Raw genomic sequence first — 21,551 nt, 5'->3', positions numbered from 1 at the left:
GACTTCCTATAACTACTCTATTAAGGCCCTATATCTTTTTAGTAGTGCTTACTTTCTACCGAAAGTCCTAGAATAATATAATATATATATCTAGGTTACTCTTAACTTCGAAGGAGTCTTTAGTCGTTAAAATAGTATACTTAAATATAGATCGCTTATATCTATTTTCGACTAAGTTAATACCTTTATTACTAATAAGTTTATAAAGAGTTTTAGCTTACTCGAGAAGTATTACGCGTAGGTTATTCCCGGTAGCTATTAGAACGGACGTTAAAAATTATACCTAGGTAGCTACCGTGGTTCTCTAGTTAACTATATTTACCTTAATAGACGAGGTTATATTATATAGTTATTAGTAGATATCGGTAAGATAGGCGTCGGCCTAGATTAACTAGTCGATGATTCTTTCGACTACGTTAAGGTTATACACGTAGATATCTAATATAGTCGCTTCCTTATTATTCGGCTAATCTTTCTATAGAATTGCGATCGGGTTAAATCTTCGCGTACTAGTTTCGAAATTAATTACCCGACTCGATTTAGACGTGAATAGTAATAGGTTACTAACGTTTAGTACTAAGCTACCTAAGTTTATTTACTATCTACTTAACTAACTATATAGCGAGCTAAAGTCCGAATTATTAGCGGTAGTTAGCGATATAAGTAACGTAGTACGTATATAATCTACTTATCGTAATCAGGCTAAAATTAGATCGCCTACTAGACTTTTTATAGTCGGATATATAGCGCTTATAATCTTTAATAGTCGCTTAGCTAAAATACCGCTATTATTATCTTCGTGCCCATATATTAGATTAATATCTAAGGGTACCGCCTAAGTATAACGGTCGGTTTCATTTACTATAAATAGCTTATCTTTAATTACCTAGGGCTTAGGACGAGTCTTTTCTAGAATCTACTAATAATATAGCGGTAATATCGCTACTCTACTAAGTATAAATGGATTAAAGATAATCGCGACCTTATTATTTAAAACGCTAGGGGCTCCGCGCGGGAGACAACCGTCCTAAAACTATCCTTCTTTTAAGAATACGGCCGGCTATTAGATACCGACCGTACCCTTCCTTATAATCCGTTACTCTATTACTATAATAATTAGTAACTTTACTCGGTCGGACGGCTAGATATTTATAGACGGCTAAGTTATACGGTCCTCTATAATATTAATAGAATAATCTATATAAAACGGCTGTAAATTATATTTTAATAGGTACCGTTATTTAGTTATAGAGAAATTACCTACTACTAGCCCGTCGCTAGAGACCTATATAGGTAGAGCCGATGACGAAGGGTATCCTATTACCATATATTCTAGAAGAATTAGTAGAAAAGCTTTTAATAAGCTAGGAAAACTCTTAGAATCTACCTAGTTCGCTATCACGTCGTATAGAGCTATATAGAATAGTTAGTTAGCTAGGTCGATATTTACTCGCGCCTAAATCTTTTCTATAGACTACTAGTAGTACTTTTCGCCTATCTTTAGACGTAGACGTAGGAGAATATTAGTTAGTTTAGATTAAATATAACTATTACAAGTCTACTAAATCGATATACTAGGTCTAGTAAGGATAAAGCTAGTTATATATAGTAATTAGTCGATATTATAGAATATTTATAGATTAGTGACTACGAATAGTAGGCCGTGCGGTTAGCTTAACCGTAGTAGTCGTCTTTAGTTAACGGATCTAGGTCCGGTACTAACCTTTAAGTAAATAACGTAAGGAAGTACTTAATAGTTATAGATGCGTAGGATGCTTAGTAAATATATATATTATAACGCCGCTTATTATAATAGATATTAACGGCTCTCTATCTATAACGGCTAGGGGCGGATAGATATCGCGACTTTAAGTAGTCGTTAACCTAGCTAGGCTCCTAGTAGACTATTTCTATAGGCTTATCTAAGGTCGTATTCTTTAACTAAGTCTAATAGGAGTATGCTTCGCCGTATCTACTAACCGAATTCTAGACTATCGCTATATACCGTTACCTAGTATTCGATAGTTAGTTTATAATTACGCCTAATTCGAACATGGTACCGATTATAGATAGCTATCGCCATCTACTTATTTATAATAGTAAGTAGGTGTATATCTTCTCTATGGTTGAAACGGTCGCGATCCTTTAGAAATAGTTCTAACTATTTAATAGATATTACTAGGTATATTTTCTATATCTCCGGTAGCTCTAGTTCGTACGTCTAACGGCCTACTACGCGTTTAATTAGTACCGGTCCGACTCGTTATTAGCTAAGCTTATAATAAGCGCCTAGAATCTTATACCCTTTATATAGTTAAATATAGACCTAGTTACTAGGAGCGAGGTCTAGTAGAGACGTATAGCGCCTATTAAAACGCTTCTTTATACGCGTCTAGGCGAATACTAGCGCGTCTAACGCCTCTTTCCGGTTCATATTACGCTTTCGGGCGTAATTATTCGCTTCTATTAAACTAGTCTTCTTAAATAGGGTGCCTTTAGATAGTCGGAAGCCGTATACTATCTTATTTAGAGATTTTTATATCGAGGCGTTTATTAAATTATTTATAAGCCGCTAGACTAATAGGATATAGGTCGTCTAGCCTATGGCTAGTGATATTAAAATAAGGAAATATAGGGCAATCTCCACCGTTTAGTTCGTGCGTTTACTTTAACCGTTACTCTATTTATAATAAGCGGTTAATACTAGGATTTTAGTACTAATACCCTTAAAAATTCCTTTCTAAAATAATAATAGGAATTTTCGGTCCCTATTATAAATAATTACGGCTAGAACTCTCTATTCTAGTAGTATACTCCTCCTAAACGTAGTTACCTATTACGTGGTAGTCTAGTTATTCCGGCCTAGGACGAGGTAGATTTGCTTAGTAAACTTATCCGTTATAGTAAGTAGCGTATTAAGCCTATTCTATATTAGTAGTCTAATAATAAAGTCTATTATAACCGTATAAAATGGTATTAGCGGTAACTAGACTAGCTTTAATTCGCTATACGGCGTATATCTTTATATCTAGTAAGTTTTATAGGTGGGATAGTACTAAATATAGTGCTTTAGGCGCTTTATAAGCCGATAAATAAAGTAGTCTATACGAATTCGATCGTATACTCGGAAAAATCCTATATAAGCGCTTTTATTATAGAATTAAGTAAAGATATCTCTATTAAGCGATTTTAGCACGTAGATCTAATATCGTCCGTTAAGCTAATCGATGTAATAAACTATACTATTAGTAAATTAAAAAGGAATTAGTCGGGTAACATCGTTATCCTAGTCTAGCACTATAGCTTTTATACTTACCTAGTACTTATTATTATTATATGCGTTAGCTAGCTACCTTACGAATTTTAGGTTGATTTTAACTATTACGACGTTAAACGTCGAGAGCTTCTTAAGGATATCTAAGTCTCTTAGCTAGGCTCTATCGTGGATCTAACGGAGCCGAGAAAGAGCGTTAGGTACCACGTGTTCTTTACCTAGCCTATATTTAAGCTCTAGGTTAAACTAGAATAGATACTATAAGGCCCGTACTAGTCGGAGATTTAGCTTATTAACTAATAAGCTTATAAGCGCTATCTATTAAACGATACTCGGCGTGGCTATATAGTTAGTAATAATAATCGTTAGTTAGTCTAAACCGTTAACTATATAGCGTATTCGGCGTATAGTCTACACGACCGCTACTACTTCTAGCTCTATTAGCTAGTACCGCGACTCGGCTATAGAGAGTTCTTTACTAAGGTATAGAATAGGCTCGATATCTAATTATCTAATCTTTATAATATCGCCTACTTCCTCTTTAATATAGTAAGCGAAGACTCTAAAGCCGTACTTTAATACGTCGATATCTACGTAGAGCTATTATTTTAGATTATAGTAGACGAGCTTAGTCTCGTCCGCGAAGGCGGCCTAAATACCCTTCTATAACGCTAATAGCTAGTCTATTCGAGCGATCTTTATTCGTTTATAGTATACTATATATATATATCTCGCTAAAGGTACTTCTTTAAGAAGACGCATTTTCTCGGCCTATAGATCCTAGGTAAGCTAAGCGTAATATAGCACGTATTACTATAACTATCCGGTTAGTCTAAGGTAGTATTCGAGCTTATCGAGCGTTTTAGGATACTAGAGATTACGTATAGCTACTAATTTCTCAGCTATAGTAGAGAGTCTATAAGCGTCGACCTTCTAACTAAGTAGGGTAATAGATAGGTATCCTAAGTAATACTTTTTACCTTTAAGCGTTAGGTTTCTTACTTATAGTATAGCGAACACCCGCTAAAGGTAGTTAAGATACTCGTTAAGTTCCTTACTAAATACGGGAATATTATTAATATATGCCATAGTAAACGCCTCGTATCTAGCGTCGTGTAAGATCTTATTAATCTACCTCTATACGTACGGTAGAGAGTTATAGAAACCCATTAGAACGACGTTTAACTACTCCTAGCCCCGGTACGATATAAATATTAGTTTATAATAGTCTTCCTTAGTAACCGGCCACTAGTAGAAGAAGCTAGCTATATTAACGATAGATATGAACTTCTTTCCGGCTATATATTAGATAATATCGCCCTAGAGTAGTAATAGGTAGGAGTCCTTAATACTAATTTTATTTAGGCCTCTTATATCTCTAACTGCCCGACTAGCGTCCTCGCGTAATATCTAGGTAAGTAACTTTACTATAGAGTATATAATAAATATTAGGAAACCGAACGGTATTATCTATATCGGGTATTCTATACGACCTTATATATAAAGCTTATTATATATCTTATTAATAATGGCCTTACCGCTCGCTCCTAACGGGTAGATGCGGTAGCTTAGCTTTATACTAGCCGTTTTCTAGTCACTTACTAGAGGGATACGCATCTAGTCTTTCTCTAGAATATTTACGAGTCTAGTATTATAAAATAAGATAGCGTAACTTCGGACGATCTTATTAAATATCTAGGTAGTTACTTCGTCTTTAGCGTAAATTTTTATACTAAACGCGCCTATCTATTTAACTTTATTAAGCCGAGTAAGCTTTATAGATAATTCCTCCGTACTATCTAAAGAGACTACTTTAGTCTAAAATATATAGAGGGCGTCTATTTCGTCCGTTAATATACTAAGTCTTATATTTTTATTTATGCGTACCAATCTAAATCCACGGTTTATAATAAATATATACGCTATATTTTAGTTAGTAAGATATACATAGACGCCTCCGCTCTAACTAAGCCTTATACTTACGTACGTTAGGGTAAACACGTAATCTCCTACGACTAATTTATACTAGTAATAGATTATAATCGGGACTAGTATAAGTATTCGTGGCTAGAGGACGGTATACTACGAAACGGTTACTCCCCGGCGTACTACTAGTTAAATAGTAGTAGTAAAGGTTAGTATAGTAATCCCGCCATATATACCGATAGTTATTATATACGTACTTATATAGATATCTATCTTCTAAGGTACTATAACGTCGGTTCCGAGAAGGAGACCTATCTATAGATAGTTAAGGATATATACTTCGTATATTACTTTTATAATTATAGCGGTCGAACCGTCGGACGTTCGGCCTAGGAGAAATAGTATAATAACCGCGAACTCGGTCGACTTTATAGACTTAACTCCCTCTACTCCTTAAATAGAAATAGCTAGTTAGATAAGTATTTAGGTATTAGAGTTCTACTATTTAAGAAAGGCTTAGTCGATTAGTATTACCACGCTTCCTATATCTAGGTAGATATATTCAATGGGGCCGTTAAGACTAAGCGAGGCCTCGACTTAGATATAATACGATCCTTTATACGCTTAGCCGGTGCCTAGTAGATTACTAACTAATAATAGTACTATATTACCCTAGATATTATAATATACGACGTCCGATCTTAGGACTATACGATTACGTAGGGGAACCTTAGCCTTTACTATCGTCTTAAGGTACTTTCTATTCTTAAGGTACTTAAATAGCTTATTTCGCGATAGAAATACCTCGTTATAAACGTTATATTAGATCTAGCGTACTAGACGTGCATTAGTTACTTAGCACGCTATAAACTACGAAGGTAGACTCTCGTCAATATCGCTAGGCGGCGGGTTAAGGCTAGCGAGGCCGGTTTCGTCACTAAACTATATGAGTTTAATAGTATCTATATTAGTTAGCCTAAGGTAGAAGAAAGCTTCTTCGACCCCCGTATAGTAAGTATCTTTAACGTCTAGGTTATATAATTCTTTCTAAATATTATACGCCTAGTAGAACGGTCGTAGCGGTTAGGTAAATCGTCTATTATTACCGAGAGACCGAGGCTAGCTAGTATAGAGCTTATTAGTCGTTCTAGAACCGGTAGAATAACCTATAGAAGCGCTAGTTATAGCTAGTAGCTAACGTGCGTTAGCTAATGCCTTTCGACCGCCTTTATCTAAACCTTCTAACCCTTATTAGAACTATTATAGAGGGCGGGGCTAGTACGAGTTATAGCGTTAATCGGGTTAATTAGTTATAAGATAACGGCTATTAGGCTAGCCCTAGTCTTAAGAGTTACTAAATAGTTAAGGTAAGTTATAGCGATAAGAGCCGTTATATTAACTATCTCCTCTTCCTTATTAAGTAAATTAACTTAAAGTATCGCGCTACGTACCCCCGAGGTAATAGTAGGCGAGTTAGTACTATTCTTTGCGTTTTATCTATAGAGTTTATATAAATTAGACTAGAGACGTAGATTCTATTAGTAGAGGTAGACCCTAGTAAAGGAGGATGTTAATACCGTTCTATGTAAATATCTAAGCGTTTTAGCTAGAAGGGCCTAATAATTATACGGCACTATAGTCGTGAGCTATAGTATATATATATAAAGCGACGTCGGTTTGGGAGCGGGTCTATTAGAGAGTATATCTTCGCGTTATAAGGGATAATAGAGCGTCGGATAATAGCTACTTAAACTACTTAATTAAGGCCGTAGTCTAGGCGTCTAAACTAGGTAAGTAACGGAGCGCCTCCTTCTTAAGATTAGATAAACCTAATATAAACCACTCGAGGGCATATCCTTATAGATACTAAGAGATTTTTAACTTAATAGTTTCGGTTCCTCTAGCCGTAGTAGCGTCTTTAATCCGGTTAAGGAAAATATACACGCTATATATATACGTGTTCTAACCGGTAAAAATAATATCTCCGTCTCCGAAGCTATAATCTAAGTCGGGTTAGAAGAATCTAATTTCTTATATTCTAAACCCTCGACCGTCTTCGTTATCGTTAAATAGTAGATTTTTACCGCTATCTATTAGGTTTTAGTCGTTATCTCGTGAACTACCCGCCTACTAAGTAAGAGTCTACTAGATTATAGCTATAATTATAGCTTACTACCTTGCCGTAAAGTCCCTATTATTAGTCGTTAGGGCCCTAGCTAGCGTGCCGCTATTACCGGCGTCTATATCTATCTAACGTAGTATAGTATATTCTACTAAAGTGCTAGCACGTTTAGGGTAGTCGGATATAGTAGCGTCTATGCTAGAGCTTACTATATAATTAACCGAGTCCGACGAGCTTAAGAAAGCCCTAGAAAGCCTAGTAGTTAAAGGGTACTAAGCTTGAATTAACGGGTTATTTAGGAACGAGTTATACGTCTCTTATAACGCTAGGCGATTTATTAACTACTACGGTAGAAAAGGCTCGGTAGCTAGCCTTCTACTTCGTAAGGAACATTCTAGAGTAGAGGGCGGTAGATAGTTAGTAATAAGACGATTAAGTACTATCTTAAGTAGTAGTAGATTTCTAAACGCCTATCGATTAACTTATCTATAACTAAATAGTTAATACCCTAGGAGAACTAAGTCCTCTAGTAGCGATATAAGCTATTATTATAAGCGGCTAGTAAGAGTATAGGAAATATAAAATCGCTAGCGTCCGGCGTATAACGGAAAACTTTTAAGCTAAATAGTAAGATATAGAAGCGATAGAGTTATAGATACCTAGTTCGATCTATATATAGTTTCGTAACCGGTAAATAGAGCGTTCTCGAGCTCTAGAGAGTTAAGTTTATAGTAATACGACGAGTCTATTCTACTTATACCGTATACTAGAAGGAGGACGTTTTACTAGCCTATAATAAAGTAGTTAGTATAGGTGGTATAGTAAGAAGGAGGTCGCTTAAACTAGCGATTATTCTATTATTACTATATCGACTAAGATAGCCTAGTAAAGAGGACTTAGTATTCGAAGTATATAAACTAGTAGGTACTAGCTTTTAGCTACTACTTTATTAAGATTATTAATAAGTTAAGTTATATTAGTTATAAAGTATACTATTTTCTATATACGTATCCGGTTAGTTATATTTATATAAACGACCGGTTCGCAACTACCTACATTAATTATACATGGTATATGCTACTACTATAGCTATAATACTCTAGATAGGTATTTAATATTAAGACTACTATAGATAATACTAAAGTTTATAAGGTATATCTTATTATATAGGGCTTTACGTAGAAATATAGTCTTAATTATAATAAAACTTTTATATCTATTATTAAGTATAATTCTCTTTATATTATACTCTAATAGACTATATAATATAGTAAGTATATTTACTAGATTAATTTTAATACTATCTATCTAAATAGTAGTCTATCTAAAAATATCTATATAAGGCACCCGCTAGGATTTAAAAAACTAGATAAGATTCTTAAGCTCTAAAAGGTAATTTATAGATTAAAATAATCTAGTTAGAAATAGTTTTATACCTTATATAACCTCATTTAATCTCTTAAATTCTAATAGTTATAGTTTAATCTATATATCTTTATTAGATATATTATTATTACTATATATATTAATAATCTACTACTTATAGAGGAGAAACCTTATATTTAATACTTTAAGTAATAGATTATAAAATATATAAAATATAAAGATCTTAGAGAAGCGCGCTTAATATTAGGTATTAAGATTAATTAATCTTAAGAAGACTAAATTAAGCTTTCTTAAAAGGCTTACTCTTAATATATTCTAAAAAGGTTTAGTATAATAGATTATAATAGTAGAAAGACTCTAGTTAATATAAATACCTTTCTAATAAGATTAGAAGAAATTATTAATTAAGAATACTAGCTTATATATATATAACTAATTAGATTACTTAATTATCTTATCACTAGTATATATCTAGATCTTACCTTTATAGTTAGAATATATACTACTTTTAATATAAATCTATTAGAATAATATACTTAAATAGCCTTTAGTATATTATAATATATTAAGTATACTATTAACTAATGCCTTATACTAAAGAAATCTAAAGGTATAATAGAAATTAATATATTCTTAGATACTTCTTAGGGTTTAGACCCTAATACTATAAAGTCTATCTCTATATATATACTTTAATTAAATAGAAGCTTAATAGCTATAATAAATCACTAGCTAGAGCCATAGAAGAATATATAGACTCTAGCACGAGTAGCGTAAGAGGTAGTATAGCACGTAGAAGAGGTGCCTATAATATAATAGATAGCCTTAGATAGTAACCTAAGGCCGAGATAGACACCTATACGAAGAGCTAATCATAGATACTTAGAATAGGTATTCTAAGTAACCTATATAGTAATTAGGAATAGAATATTAGTATTCTAAGTAACGCACTAAACGCTTAGAATAAGTATTCTAATTAGAGGACCTTAGTAGAACTATATAGACCCTTTAGACCCGACCTCGAGAGATAGTTCTATAGTAATTAATTTAAACTTATACTAATATAATTACTACTTTACTCGCCTACTAGCTAGTTACTATTTATACCCTATTAATACTTACTATAAACCTACTCGTATCTCTTAGAGCCTTCTAAGTACCCTTTATCTTTAGGAAAGCCGGAATACTCTATAGAACGGACTACTTTAGAGATAAGCCGCACCCTTATCTAGGAAGGTTTATTATAGTTTAATTACTCGTCTTAGACTCTAAAGTAAGTATTCACGCTATCTATTTAAACGTAAAATAGTAAACGACGGATAATCCTTATCTTTACAAACCGCCCTATAAGTACTAACTATAGAATAAGTTAGATATCTTATTATAGAACTAGGAGAGTAAGTTATAGAGCTCCGGAGGGAAAACGTTAAACTTAGAAAAGCTAAAGAGGGCTTTAAAAGAAAAATCCTAGAACCTTTTAAAGGTAAGTAAAGTAAACTCTAAGGATTCCTAATATAGATTAGAATATACCTTTAGGCCTATTAAATTTAGAACCTAGAGAAATAAGTTATATTTACTACTAGACTACTAAAGGGAGACGCACTCGCGTGGTTTAAGCCCTACTTAAGGGACTTTATAGAAAATAATCCGTAGGATTAATAGAATAATACTACTAAGATCTTTAAACGTTTCGAAGAATTTAAGGAATATATTAAAATAACCTTTAGAGATATAGATAAATAAAGGATAGCTAAGAGATAAATCTAGTAAATAGTCTAAACGAAATCCGCGTCTAACTACACCTCTAAATTCTAATAAATCTCTAGTTAGCTAGGATAGGATGATAAACCCCTAATCCTCTAGTTCTATACTAGATTATATAACGATATTAAGAACGAAATCTCTAGAGAGAGAGACCGTTCTACTAATCTCTAGGAGTATATTAAGCTTATAGTCTAGATTAATAACTAACTATATAAGAGATACTATAAGAAAAGAGGGAAGAAGATCTTTTAACCTATACTTAAATAAGATATAAGGAGGGGCTACGTTAATAAAGCCCTAAACTACTTATATAAGAGATTCTATAACGGACCCGCACCTATAGAACTTAGCGCCTTATAGATAAAACGTCTATCTAATAAAGAAAAGGAGTAACTAAAGAAGAAAGATAAGTATCTCTACTATAAGGAAAAGGGGTACTACGTACGAGAATACCCGAAAAATAAGAATAAGAAAAACTAGATTAAAGACCCGGTACTAAGATAAGGGAACTTCGCTATAGAAAAGAAAGAAGTACCTTATATAGCTATATTATAGACTAGTTATACTAATAACCTCTATTTTATATATAAGTTAGAGAAAGATAGTATAGAGTAGTATCTAAAGAAAAGAAACGCCTTAATAGCTAGTAAATAACCCCTATCGCTTCACGAAAAAGTAGAACTATAGAAACACTTAGAAGTAATAAGAAGATCTAAACTAACTAAAGAAATAGTATCTAAAGAAGTAATAATTAAAGGAAGTACTATAAAAGAAGATAGCGAGGAAGAAACCCTTACTATAGAGGAACTATATAATAAGTTAATAATAATATAAGACCCTATTACTTACTATATTATCTATTACTACGGAAAGTATATAGATAAGGATAATAGAGATCTACCTAGGAGAGACGCGGAAATCTAATTAGAAGATAACTAACTTATTTTACCCTACCACAAGGAACACGGTAAGACTTCCTAGGTTACTTATATCTATAATAACTATCTTCGCCACCTCTATAAGAAGCGAACCTAGAAATAGTTTCTATAATAGTATTAAAACCAAGCGATTCTAAAAGCCTTTAGAGACGAAGATATATAATAGTATAAAATAATTACTAAGGAAGCTAATAAAAACTACTTTATATTAAAACGGGTAGAAAACGAAATTTATCTAGAGAACCGATATACCTAATGCCCGGACGTTACGTGCCGAATCTATTTAATATCTAAGACTATTATATAGTATAACCTTTAAGTAGACTTAGGCGAAATCAAGAAACGAGTTTAATCTATAATCTAACTTATATAAGAAACGGAATAAGAACTTAGTAAGCTATAAAAAAACTAGGAAGACTAGACGTACTAAGAGAAGTAGCTAAGCTAAAAAGAAAATCTCTTATATCTATTAGTAGCTTAGATAACGAAACATAAATATCTCTTAAAATTTAGCTCTATTAAAGATACTCTATTAAAGTACTAATTAATAGCGGAGTATAGTCTAATTTTATCTCTCTAAATATAGTAGATAAACTAAAAATACCTTATAATAGTAAAGAAGAACTATAGAAGCTATCTACGTTTAAAGGACTCGATATAGAATATACTAATAGAATAGTATACTTAGAAATAGAACCCCTAGATTTAGTCTTAATAGTAGGATACTAGTAATTACGACTAGATATAGCGGAACTAGAATAATATAACTTAATCCTAGGAATACTATAGCTTAAAGAAGTTAATCCTATAATTAACTAGAAAACTAAGGAAATTATACCCTAGAGAATATTAAGACCCTTAGAAACTATTAAAGAAGAAGTAGAGATTAATAAACCCGTGAAGGCGCTAATAACTAGAAAGTCTATTTACTATATTCGGAAGCTTAACGATAAGTAAGGTAACGTAAAGAGTAGACCCTTATATAAGAAATATATAGTATAATAAGGCACGCCCATAAATAAATAGATTTAAAAAATAAACGACGTACTCGTACTAAAGGAATACTACTAATACTATATTATCTTTAAAGAAGAACTTAAGACGGGACTACTAAAGCGTAGGCCGTATAATTATATAATAATACTCTAACTAGGAATAGTACCCACGTTAAAAAGTATATACTAACTTACTAAAAAATAACTAGAGATAACGCGATAATATATTAAAAAAATAGAAGTAAAGGGATATATCTAACCCTCTAAATCACCTACCGGATATCTAATACTCTTTATACTAAAGAAAGATAGGAGTGAACGACCCTATATAGACTATTAATACTTAAATAATATTACTATTAAAAATAGATACTCTCTACTCTAAATTAATAAATTATAGAACTAACTTATAGAAGCTTAGTACTTTACTATAATAGACTTATAAGGAGTCTATAACCTTATATATATAGTAGAAGAAGATAAATAGAAAATAGCTTTTCGGACTTAATACGGCTACTATAAATATCTAGTAATACTATTTAGACTAACTAATATACTAGCTATATTCTAAGTACTAATTAATAACGTGCTATAAGAATACCTTAACTACTTTATAATCGTCTACCTAGACGATATATTAATTTATTTAAGAAACCTATTAGAGTATAGAGAACACGTATATAAGGTACTTTAGAAATTATAGATAGTAAATCTACTAGTAGAGTTAAAGAAGAGTATCTTCTATATATAGAAAGTTATATTTTTAGAATTTAAGATTATACCTAGAGAAATATAAATAGACCTAAAGAAAGTTAAGGCTATTAAAAACTAGAAGTAACCTAAGATAGTTAAGGAAATCTAAGGATTCACTAGATTCACGAACTTTTATAGAAAATTTATATATAACTATTCTATGAAAACGGCCCTACTATATAAGCTTATAAAGAAAAATATAATATTTAAATAGAGACTAAAGTAAGAATAAGTATTTTAATAATTAAAAGAGTCTATTATAACTAAACCTATATTAAAGATATATTAAATAGGAAAACCCTATAAAGTCGAGATAGATATATTAGAATTTACTATCGGAGGGTAGTTAACCTAGATAGATAAATAAGGGAAAAGATACTCTATAGTATTTTACTCCCGAAAGTTCCGAGAGTTAGAAATAAACTAGCTAATCTATAAAAAAGAACTCTATACTATTATTAAATACCTTAAGAAATAGAGAAGCTACCTCTATAGATTAGGCTATATAGTAAAGATATATACTAACTATAAAAACCTAACTACCTTTACTACCACGAAAGAACTCTAAAAGAAATAAATTAGTTAGTACGAGCTTCTTATAGAATTTAATATCTAAATTATATACTATAAAGGATCCGAAAACGGAAGAGCTAACGCCCTTAGCTAATAAGCGGAATACGAGTAAAAAGAACCTACTATAGAATAGACTATATTAGAGATTACTAAAGATAGAAACCTTAGACTAACGCGATATATTATAGTAACACGGAAAGAATTTATATTTAAGGACCCTAAGGGAAGGAGTATAATCCTAAGGGACGAGGTCTACTATTTTATTAAAGAATTCTATGAAGATCTAATACACGTATATTAAAGAGAAATAAAAACTTATAAAAGATTTAAGAGATACTATATAACTTATAAGGAAAGATAAGTTATTAAGGAAGTTATATAAGACTATATCTTATATAATAAAAGCTAATCTAATAGATATAAACTATATGGAGAACTCTAACTAATTCCCCTACTATTATGTGCTTAGGAAATAATCTCTATAGATTTTATAATAGATCTACTACTCTTAAGGGAACTAGTTTTGCGAGTATAGTATAATGCTATACTAGTAGTAGTTAATAAGCTTACGAAGTACGCCTACTTTATACCCTATTAGAAAGATATAGATGTAGAAGAAATAGCCTATGTATTTCTATAGGTGGTTATAGCGAACTATAGTTTATCTAATAGTATTATATCTAATAGAGATAAGCTCTTTATATTAAACTTTTAGAAAAGCCTAGTATAATAGCTTAGAACGAACTACTAACTATCGATAGCCTATTATCTATAGATAGATAGATAAATAGAGATTCTAAATAGGATACTAGAATAATACCTCTAATACTATATTAATAAATAATAAGATAATTAGATAGAACTACTACTACTAGCTTAATTCGCCTATAATAGCGTGATAACCTTAATAACTAAAACCTTACCGTTCTACACGAACTACGGATTTAACTCTATAGCTAGCTATAATTATAGACTAGAATAGTCTATACCGAAAGTAAAGATTAAGGTAGAATAGCTATATAAGCTATACTCGGAGCTATAGACCGAACTTTCTTTTATAAATAAAAGAATAGTAAAATATATAAATTAAAAGAGAATAAAGGGACTATCCCTAAGGGGGGGAGACCTAGTATTCCTTATACGGAAAAATATTAAGATATAACGACTAAATAGTAAACTAGACTTTAAAAAGATTAGACCTTTCCGAATAAAACGAAAAATTTTAGAAGTTAATTATAAACTATTCTTACCTTAGAATATAAGGATATACCTAGTATTTTATATCTCGTTACTAGAACCAGCACTATATAATATAAAAATTAAAACTAATATTAAAGCTATAGACGAAGAATTCGAAGTTAAAAGAATTCTAGAATCTAGAATTAGTAATAAAATACTAGAATACCTAATTAAATAGAAGAGCTATGGATACGAATTAAATACTTAGGAACCTAGGGAATATTTAATGAACTACTAGTAACTATTATAGAAGTTCTATTAAATAAACCTAGATTCGCCTAGTCCTCTATACTAAGCTAAGAATTATTAAAACCTAAGGGAGGATTCGGAACCTCCTTAACGGTAACTCTCCGTTATTATTTAAATCGCTCCTTCTCCTCCTTAAGGTCTATTACTAATAGATTCTAATAAAGTATATTATTTTAACGATACTCTAATAGCTTCTACTATTTCTCTAGACGCTCTAGACGCGTAAAGGCGGTCTAAGCGTTCTACTAAGCTTTTCGCTAAGTAGCGGCCGTATATTCTTTCTCTAACTTAAGATAAGTCTTTTTAGAATAAACCTTCTTATCTAGAAATATTACTTACTAGCCCTAATAAGAGGAAAGGGAACTTATAAGATAATTTACTTAAAGCCTTAATCCTATACTTACTTACCGAGCGACCCCGCCAAATATACTCTAAACACTTATTAGACTTTACGAATACCGCTCTATAAGTTAAACTATATTTCTTATAGAATAAGTAAGGGAAAGGTATTTTATTACCTTTATAATTAATTAAAATAGATAAAGTAACTCTCTATTTCGCCGGATTAGATTTAGAAGACTTAACTAATTTTATAACTCTAGGTATAACGGAAGAAAAAGAAGAAGGGTTCCTTACTAAAGAAAATTAGGATAACCCTCTACTTATAAGTAACTACGAAAGTACTTCGGGACGAAGTACCTTAGAAGGGGCATTATATAATAAATTACTAGCTAGAGCTATAGAAGGATACGTAGACTCTAGCACGAGTAGTATAAGAGGTAGTATAGTACGTAGAAGAGATACCTATAATATAATAGATAGTCTTAGGTAATAACCTAAGGCCGAGATAGATACCTATAGGAAGAGCTAATTATAGATACTTAGAATAGGTATTCTAAGTAATCTATATAGTAATTAGAAATAGAATATTAGTATTCTAAGTAATATACTAAACGCTTAGAATAAGTATTCCGATTAGAGGACCTTAGTAGAACTATATAGACCCTTTAGACCTGACCTTAAGAGATAGTTCTATAGTAATTAATTTAAACTTATACTAATATAATTACTACTTTACTCGCCTACTAGCTAGTTACTATTTATACTCTATTAATACTTACTATAAACCTACTTATATCTCTTAGAGCCTTCTAAGTACTCTTTACCTTTAGAAAAGCTAGAATACTCTATAGAACGGACTACTTTAGGGATAAGCCGCACCCTTATCTAGGAAGGTTTATTATAATAGTCTAGAATAGTAAAAGGTAATTATATATTACTAAGTCAACCTACGAAGTAGAGTATATAGTCTACTTAAAGACTATAAGTTACTTATAGTAGGCTCTACTAGATATAAAAGAGATCTTTATAAGTTATAATATTCTAGTTCTCTATCTTCTTATAGATAATTAAGCTACTATAGCCCTTATCTAAAACTAGTAAATTATAGTATAGTCTAAATATATCACGATATACTATTATATAATTTAAGAATTATTTACTAATAGAGTTATATCTATATAGTATATTATAAGTTATAATAATATTACTAATATAGAAATAAAAGGACTACCCTTACTACTACTAGATTAAATAAAGATAATAATTAGTTTATAGTAGAGTTATTTCTCTTATAGTTATATCTCTCCTTTATTCTTCTAGTACTATCTCTTACTATTACTTACTTTAAGCTTTCCTTTATTCTAATATTACTAAATATATATATATATCTAGTATAGGGGAGTATTATTAGAAGGTACTTTAAGTAAGAGATACTATTTTCTAAATAGAACTAGTGTCTAAACGGTTAAATAGCTTCGACTCTATCTCCTAGAACTTAGTTCTTTATATAATTATAGAATATATTTAATGACCTTAATTACGTCTCCGTTTCTCTTATAATATAGTTAATGAATCTTAGATTATCATTGTATTATCTTGGTTAAGAGGCTAAGGTTAGTAGGTTGTAACTTAAACTTAATAAGGATGCCTTGAATATTCCAACAAAAATGAATGTGTCGACGAGCCTGGCGATCTAAGCCAAACGCGAGAACAGGTATAGGCTGATAGATGATTGGGACACCGGGTAATATCATCCCACGAGGCTTGGCGCAACGCTACCACGCTGGACCCTGACGTTACAAGCAGTTGACACTAAGCCCCACTTCTTTGAACCCGCCGGGGAGCTCCTGCCACCTTACACCGCGTCTCAACTTGCGCCCAATTAATTATTGGCCCAATTGAACGTAATGCGCCCTTCGATCATTCTCTTCTACTTTGAACTGATCCCATGTTCTGTCCTACATATGCTTGGACGATTTACATGCCCTACCCATATCGATAATGGCTGACAATGATCTATTCTTGGGATTCGACCTGAGTACCCAACAGCTCAAAGGTGCGCTTACAAGGTCCCAAACTTGGGGCACAGCGCTGACAAACTATGCAGGTATCGTGGTCAAGGCAGATCTCAAGCTCGTCTTTGAAGCAAAAGTCGACTTCGATGCCGACCTTAGAAAATATGGCATCACTAAAGGCGTTCTTACCAACCCCTCCGAGGGAGAGATATTCGCACCGAATAACATGTGGCTTGAGGCCTTTGACTTAGTGCTTCAGCGTCTAAAGGCGCAGGGACTGGACTTCTCGAGGATCGCAGGCATATCTGGTGCTGGCATGCAGCATGGCACTGTTTTCTGGAGCACAGATGCGGAGAAGATCATGAGCTCGCTAAATCCGGCGAAGACTTTAGTGGAGCAGATGGGTCCGGAGCATAGCAATGAGGCTGGCGGTGTTTTTAGTCATCCACACAGTCCAAATTGGCAAGATGCGAGCACACAGAAGCAATGTGAGATATTCGATTTACATCTAGGGAGCCCGGGAAGGCTGGCTATGGTCACTGGTAGCAAGGCGCATCATGTGAGTGTTCTACGGCTGGAACGAACATACTACTGATATCCATGATAGCGCTTCAGTGGACCTCAAATTCTTCGTTTCCGCACCAAGTACCCTGAACACTACAAGAAAACTGCTCGCATATCCCTCGTGTCCTCTTTCATTGCTTCGATATTCATGGGAAAGATAGCGCCAATCGACATTGGCGATGTCGGCGGAATGAACATGTGGGACGTCAGCAAAGGCCGATGGCAGGAGGATCTCCTAGCTCTTGTTGCTGGTGAAGATGGGTCGGAAGGACTGAAGGAGAAGCTTGGCCCCGTCCCTGAAGATGGTGGCGAAACGCTTGGACCGATCTCGCCTTACTTTGTTCACCGATTTGGCTTCCGCAAAGACTGCGCCGTCATCGTTTGCACTGGCGACAACCCATCCACCATTCTTGCTCTCCCTCTCCAGGCCTCTGATGCCATAGTATCGCTGGGGACCTCGACTACCTTCCTCATGTCTACCCCGCAGTACCAGCCAGATCCCTCATATCACTTCATGAACCACCCAGCTACAGCCGGTCTCTATATGTTCATGCTGTGTTATAAGAATGGCGGCCTCGCCCGTGAGCACGTCCGCGATGCCATTAATGACCTCGAATCCTCAGAAGACGCTAACATATGGGCCGCGTTCAACAGAACACTCCTCAGCACCCCTGCTCTTGGCCAGAAGGATTCCTCGAAGGATAACGCTCGCATTGGTCTATTCTTCCCTCGCCCTGAAATTGTCCCGAATGTGAAAGCCGGTTCTTGGCGTTATCTTTGGAACTCTACATCCAAGGACCTAAAACCTGTAGAACCTGGTACAGACTCATGGCCCAGCGCCACAGCCGACGCCCGCGCTATTGTGGAATCACAGTTCCTCTCTTTACGTCTACGCTCACACAATCTCGTACACCCACAACGAACCGAGACGGGAAAGCTCCTTCCCGCGCAGCCGCGCCGTGTGTACCTCGTCGGCGGTGGCAGCAACAATGACGCGATCGCCAAAATCGCGGGCGAGGTGCTTGGTGGCTCCGAAGGCGTGTTCAAGTTGGACATTGGGGGGAATGCATGTGCTCTGGGCAGTGCGTACAAGGCAGTGTGGGGATGCAGGAGGGAGGGAAGAGAGACGTTTGAGGACTTCGTAGAAGCGAGATGGAAAGAGGAGGATTTCGTGAAAAGGGTCGCGGATGGCTACACGGAAGGGGTCTTTGAGCAATATGGAAATGCATTGACTGGTTTCGAGATGGTAGAAAATGAGGTCATCAGAATCGCTGCCCAGGGATCATAGTTCGATGCTACATAAACCATAGTAACACTCGAGCATCATTCGCCGTCAATTATTGTAGTCCGTTAATTTCAGGTTTCAGGCGACAGTCCGAATTCAGCCTCGTATAGCCAAGCCGTATTATCGCCCGAGAAACTTCCTGACAAACACAAAATACTCGTGAGCTGGCGTCATAATCTTTGATCTCTCCTTGAACAGTAAATGCTATTCTCGCTTCCTGCTCTCAGACACAAACCAGCATTGCTTTCGCTCGCTTAATTTATCGCATTCTCGCCAACCGCCGTTTCAGGCAATCACATTGACCCCTGTCTAATGTCAGCACTATCGCTTACTGGTGCCTATCAAGTCCACTTTCAGCAATACACGCACGAATGAGGACCACCATGACTTCATTGTCTTAGTTTGCTCCTTAGAGAGGTTTCAAAGTCGTGCAAAATACCGAGCCCACATCTGTTATTGATGTTTTTGATTGGGTTACGTATCGCCGCTTTCGCTTACAAGAACCTATTCTACTGACCGCAAACACGACATTAACGCGCTTGAATGTCTCTGTTTCAATATCTCTGCCTTTTTCGAGCTGAAATACGCCGCGAGCGATGACTATATATGATGCCACACCTCTACGTTTCGTTACACACCATAACATATCATTCCTCACCTTCTTCCTTGGCTTAAAATTCATAGCCTCGACCTAGAACATACAATGCACTTCTTACTTCCCGCTACTCTGGCCATCCTGGTCGCTACTGTTGCTGCCCAAGTTCCCAACTGCGCGGTATGTTTACGTCTTTATATCCCCGTTTCTTACTTTCTTTCACTGATGGGAACAGCAACCCTGCGTTGCTGCCGCAATTTCGTCTGTCGGTTGTCTGTCCAACGACGTCCAATGCATTTGCGACAATAAAGAAGCGGTTGGTGATAGCGCTGGGCCGTGTGTTGTGGCAGAATGTAGTGCGGAGGATGCGCAGCGCAAGTCCCTTTCACTGTCGTTTGATAAGCGTAGGACAGATGAGAGTGGTTTCAACGAGAGGAGAACTGATATGTGTATAGAGGCTTTGGATGAGTTCCAATCGCTGTGTCCGTGAGAAGGACATCGACGAGATGATTCGAGAGGTCCTAGGAAGGTTCGGAGAGGTGTGAATATATGTAGCTTGGGATGAAGATGGTGTGGTATTGGAAGATGTATGGTCTATGTTACTGTACGTGAGATACTGCTGTATTGCTATCTATCGTCTTCTTCTTTCAGCGACTACTTGTGACTCTTTCATACAAGTTGCAAATCTATTCGTCTTTCTCTGTTTCTTTAGTACATGTGTGCTGTAGTCGCTGATGGGCTGCTTCTTCTTTGGGCTGCAGGATCCCCATCAGGTCATACGCCATGTTTTATTCTCTTTTATGTTCTGTATCTCAGTTAAAGGTGACTGAGCTTCGCAACAAATGTACTTCGATATTTAATTTTCCTCGTGTCGACAAAAGATTTTTTCTAGCAATGGAACACTGCATGATAGCTTCTCGCAGTGACTATAATGCATTACACCCTACGCCCTATTCAACGACGTTTCTTCCTCACCTGACACAGTTTGATGGCTCACTCGTTCCAGACCAACATAATCATAGTCTAAGTGACTTGCTCTCCGGCCGCATCATTGCCTACGACTTGTCATGTCGCTTACTGATACAGTGTCCTCTTTCTACTCTTATATTACACTATCTAAAAGTATTAGTACTAACTTAGTATGAAGTCTGTTATCGCTTTCTACGAACCGGAAAAATTACGACCCCTGAATTCACTTGGAATCTCCCGATTAGGCCTAGCGCGACAATGTATATTCAAAACAAAACTGCAGGGCCCAGGATTGAACCTGGGATCTCTTGCAGAAACCTGCGCTTGGGACTAGCGTGGTTTTTTGAGCGAGATTGTGTGCGCGTTGGAGGCAGTTAAGCCATCAGTGCCGCTGACTGAAAGTAGCTGACTTTTTTGAAAATATAAAAGGTGAAATTTGCTAGAAGCGCAGATAGGCCCAACAAGCACGCACGCACCGGCGACACGCATGTGACCAACCACTTGCCTTAGGGCGTATCTCGTCCGCCTCGTTTACTATTCTTCGCCACAGCATTTTCATCTG

The 21,551-nt window shown here is 34.8% G+C and overlaps 2 protein-coding genes across 2 annotated transcripts; both read left to right on the top strand.

Moving 5' to 3' along the window:
- Positions 1–17,407: 17,407 nt before the first annotated feature.
- EJ05DRAFT_539415 (D-xylulose kinase-like protein) lies at positions 17,408–19,553 on the top strand. Its single transcript, XM_033749515.1, has 3 exons — positions 17,408–17,617; positions 17,669–18,135; positions 18,184–19,553. Exons 1-3 carry the CDS (start codon positions 17,563–17,565, stop codon positions 19,426–19,428), a joined length of 1,767 nt encoding a protein of 588 aa, XP_033598905.1. The 5' UTR covers positions 17,408–17,562; the 3' UTR covers positions 19,429–19,553.
- Positions 19,554–19,904: 351 nt separating this feature from the next.
- EJ05DRAFT_477595 (uncharacterized protein) lies at positions 19,905–20,901 on the top strand. Its single transcript, XM_033744278.1, has 3 exons — positions 19,905–20,200; positions 20,256–20,424; positions 20,476–20,901. The coding sequence occupies exons 1-3, from the start codon at positions 20,129–20,131 to the stop codon at positions 20,508–20,510; spliced, it is 276 nt and encodes a 91-aa protein (XP_033598904.1). The 5' UTR covers positions 19,905–20,128; the 3' UTR covers positions 20,511–20,901.
- Positions 20,902–21,551: the final 650 nt, after the last annotated feature.

This window comes from Pseudovirgaria hyperparasitica (genome assembly GCF_010093815.1).
Source record: "Pseudovirgaria hyperparasitica strain CBS 121739 unplaced genomic scaffold EJ05scaffold_11, whole genome shotgun sequence".
Taxonomy (NCBI): domain Eukaryota; kingdom Fungi; phylum Ascomycota; class Dothideomycetes; order Acrospermales; family Acrospermaceae; genus Pseudovirgaria; species Pseudovirgaria hyperparasitica.
The sequence above is the reverse complement of the archived record's forward strand: the minus strand, read 5'-3'. Positions and strand labels throughout refer to the sequence as shown.

Bases quoted from the DNA above. Each gene is read 5' to 3' on its own strand.
- EJ05DRAFT_539415 (XM_033749515.1), top strand. From the start codon at position 17,563: ATGGCTGACAATGATCTATTCTTGGGATTCGACCTGAGTACCCAACAG. The intron at 17,618-17,668 runs GTGCGCTTACAA...CAAACTATGCAG, and splicing joins GAGTACCCAACAGCTCAAAG to GTATCGTGGTCAAGGCAGAT. The intron at 18,136-18,183 runs GTGAGTGTTCTA...TATCCATGATAG, and splicing joins CTGGTAGCAAGGCGCATCAT to CGCTTCAGTGGACCTCAAAT.
- EJ05DRAFT_477595 (XM_033744278.1), top strand. From the start codon at position 20,129: ATGCACTTCTTACTTCCCGCTACTCTGGCCATCCTGGTCGCTACTGTT. The intron at 20,201-20,255 runs GTATGTTTACGT...TGATGGGAACAG, and splicing joins CCCAAGTTCCCAACTGCGCG to CAACCCTGCGTTGCTGCCGC. The intron at 20,425-20,475 runs GTAGGACAGATG...ATATGTGTATAG, and splicing joins TTCACTGTCGTTTGATAAGC to AGGCTTTGGATGAGTTCCAA.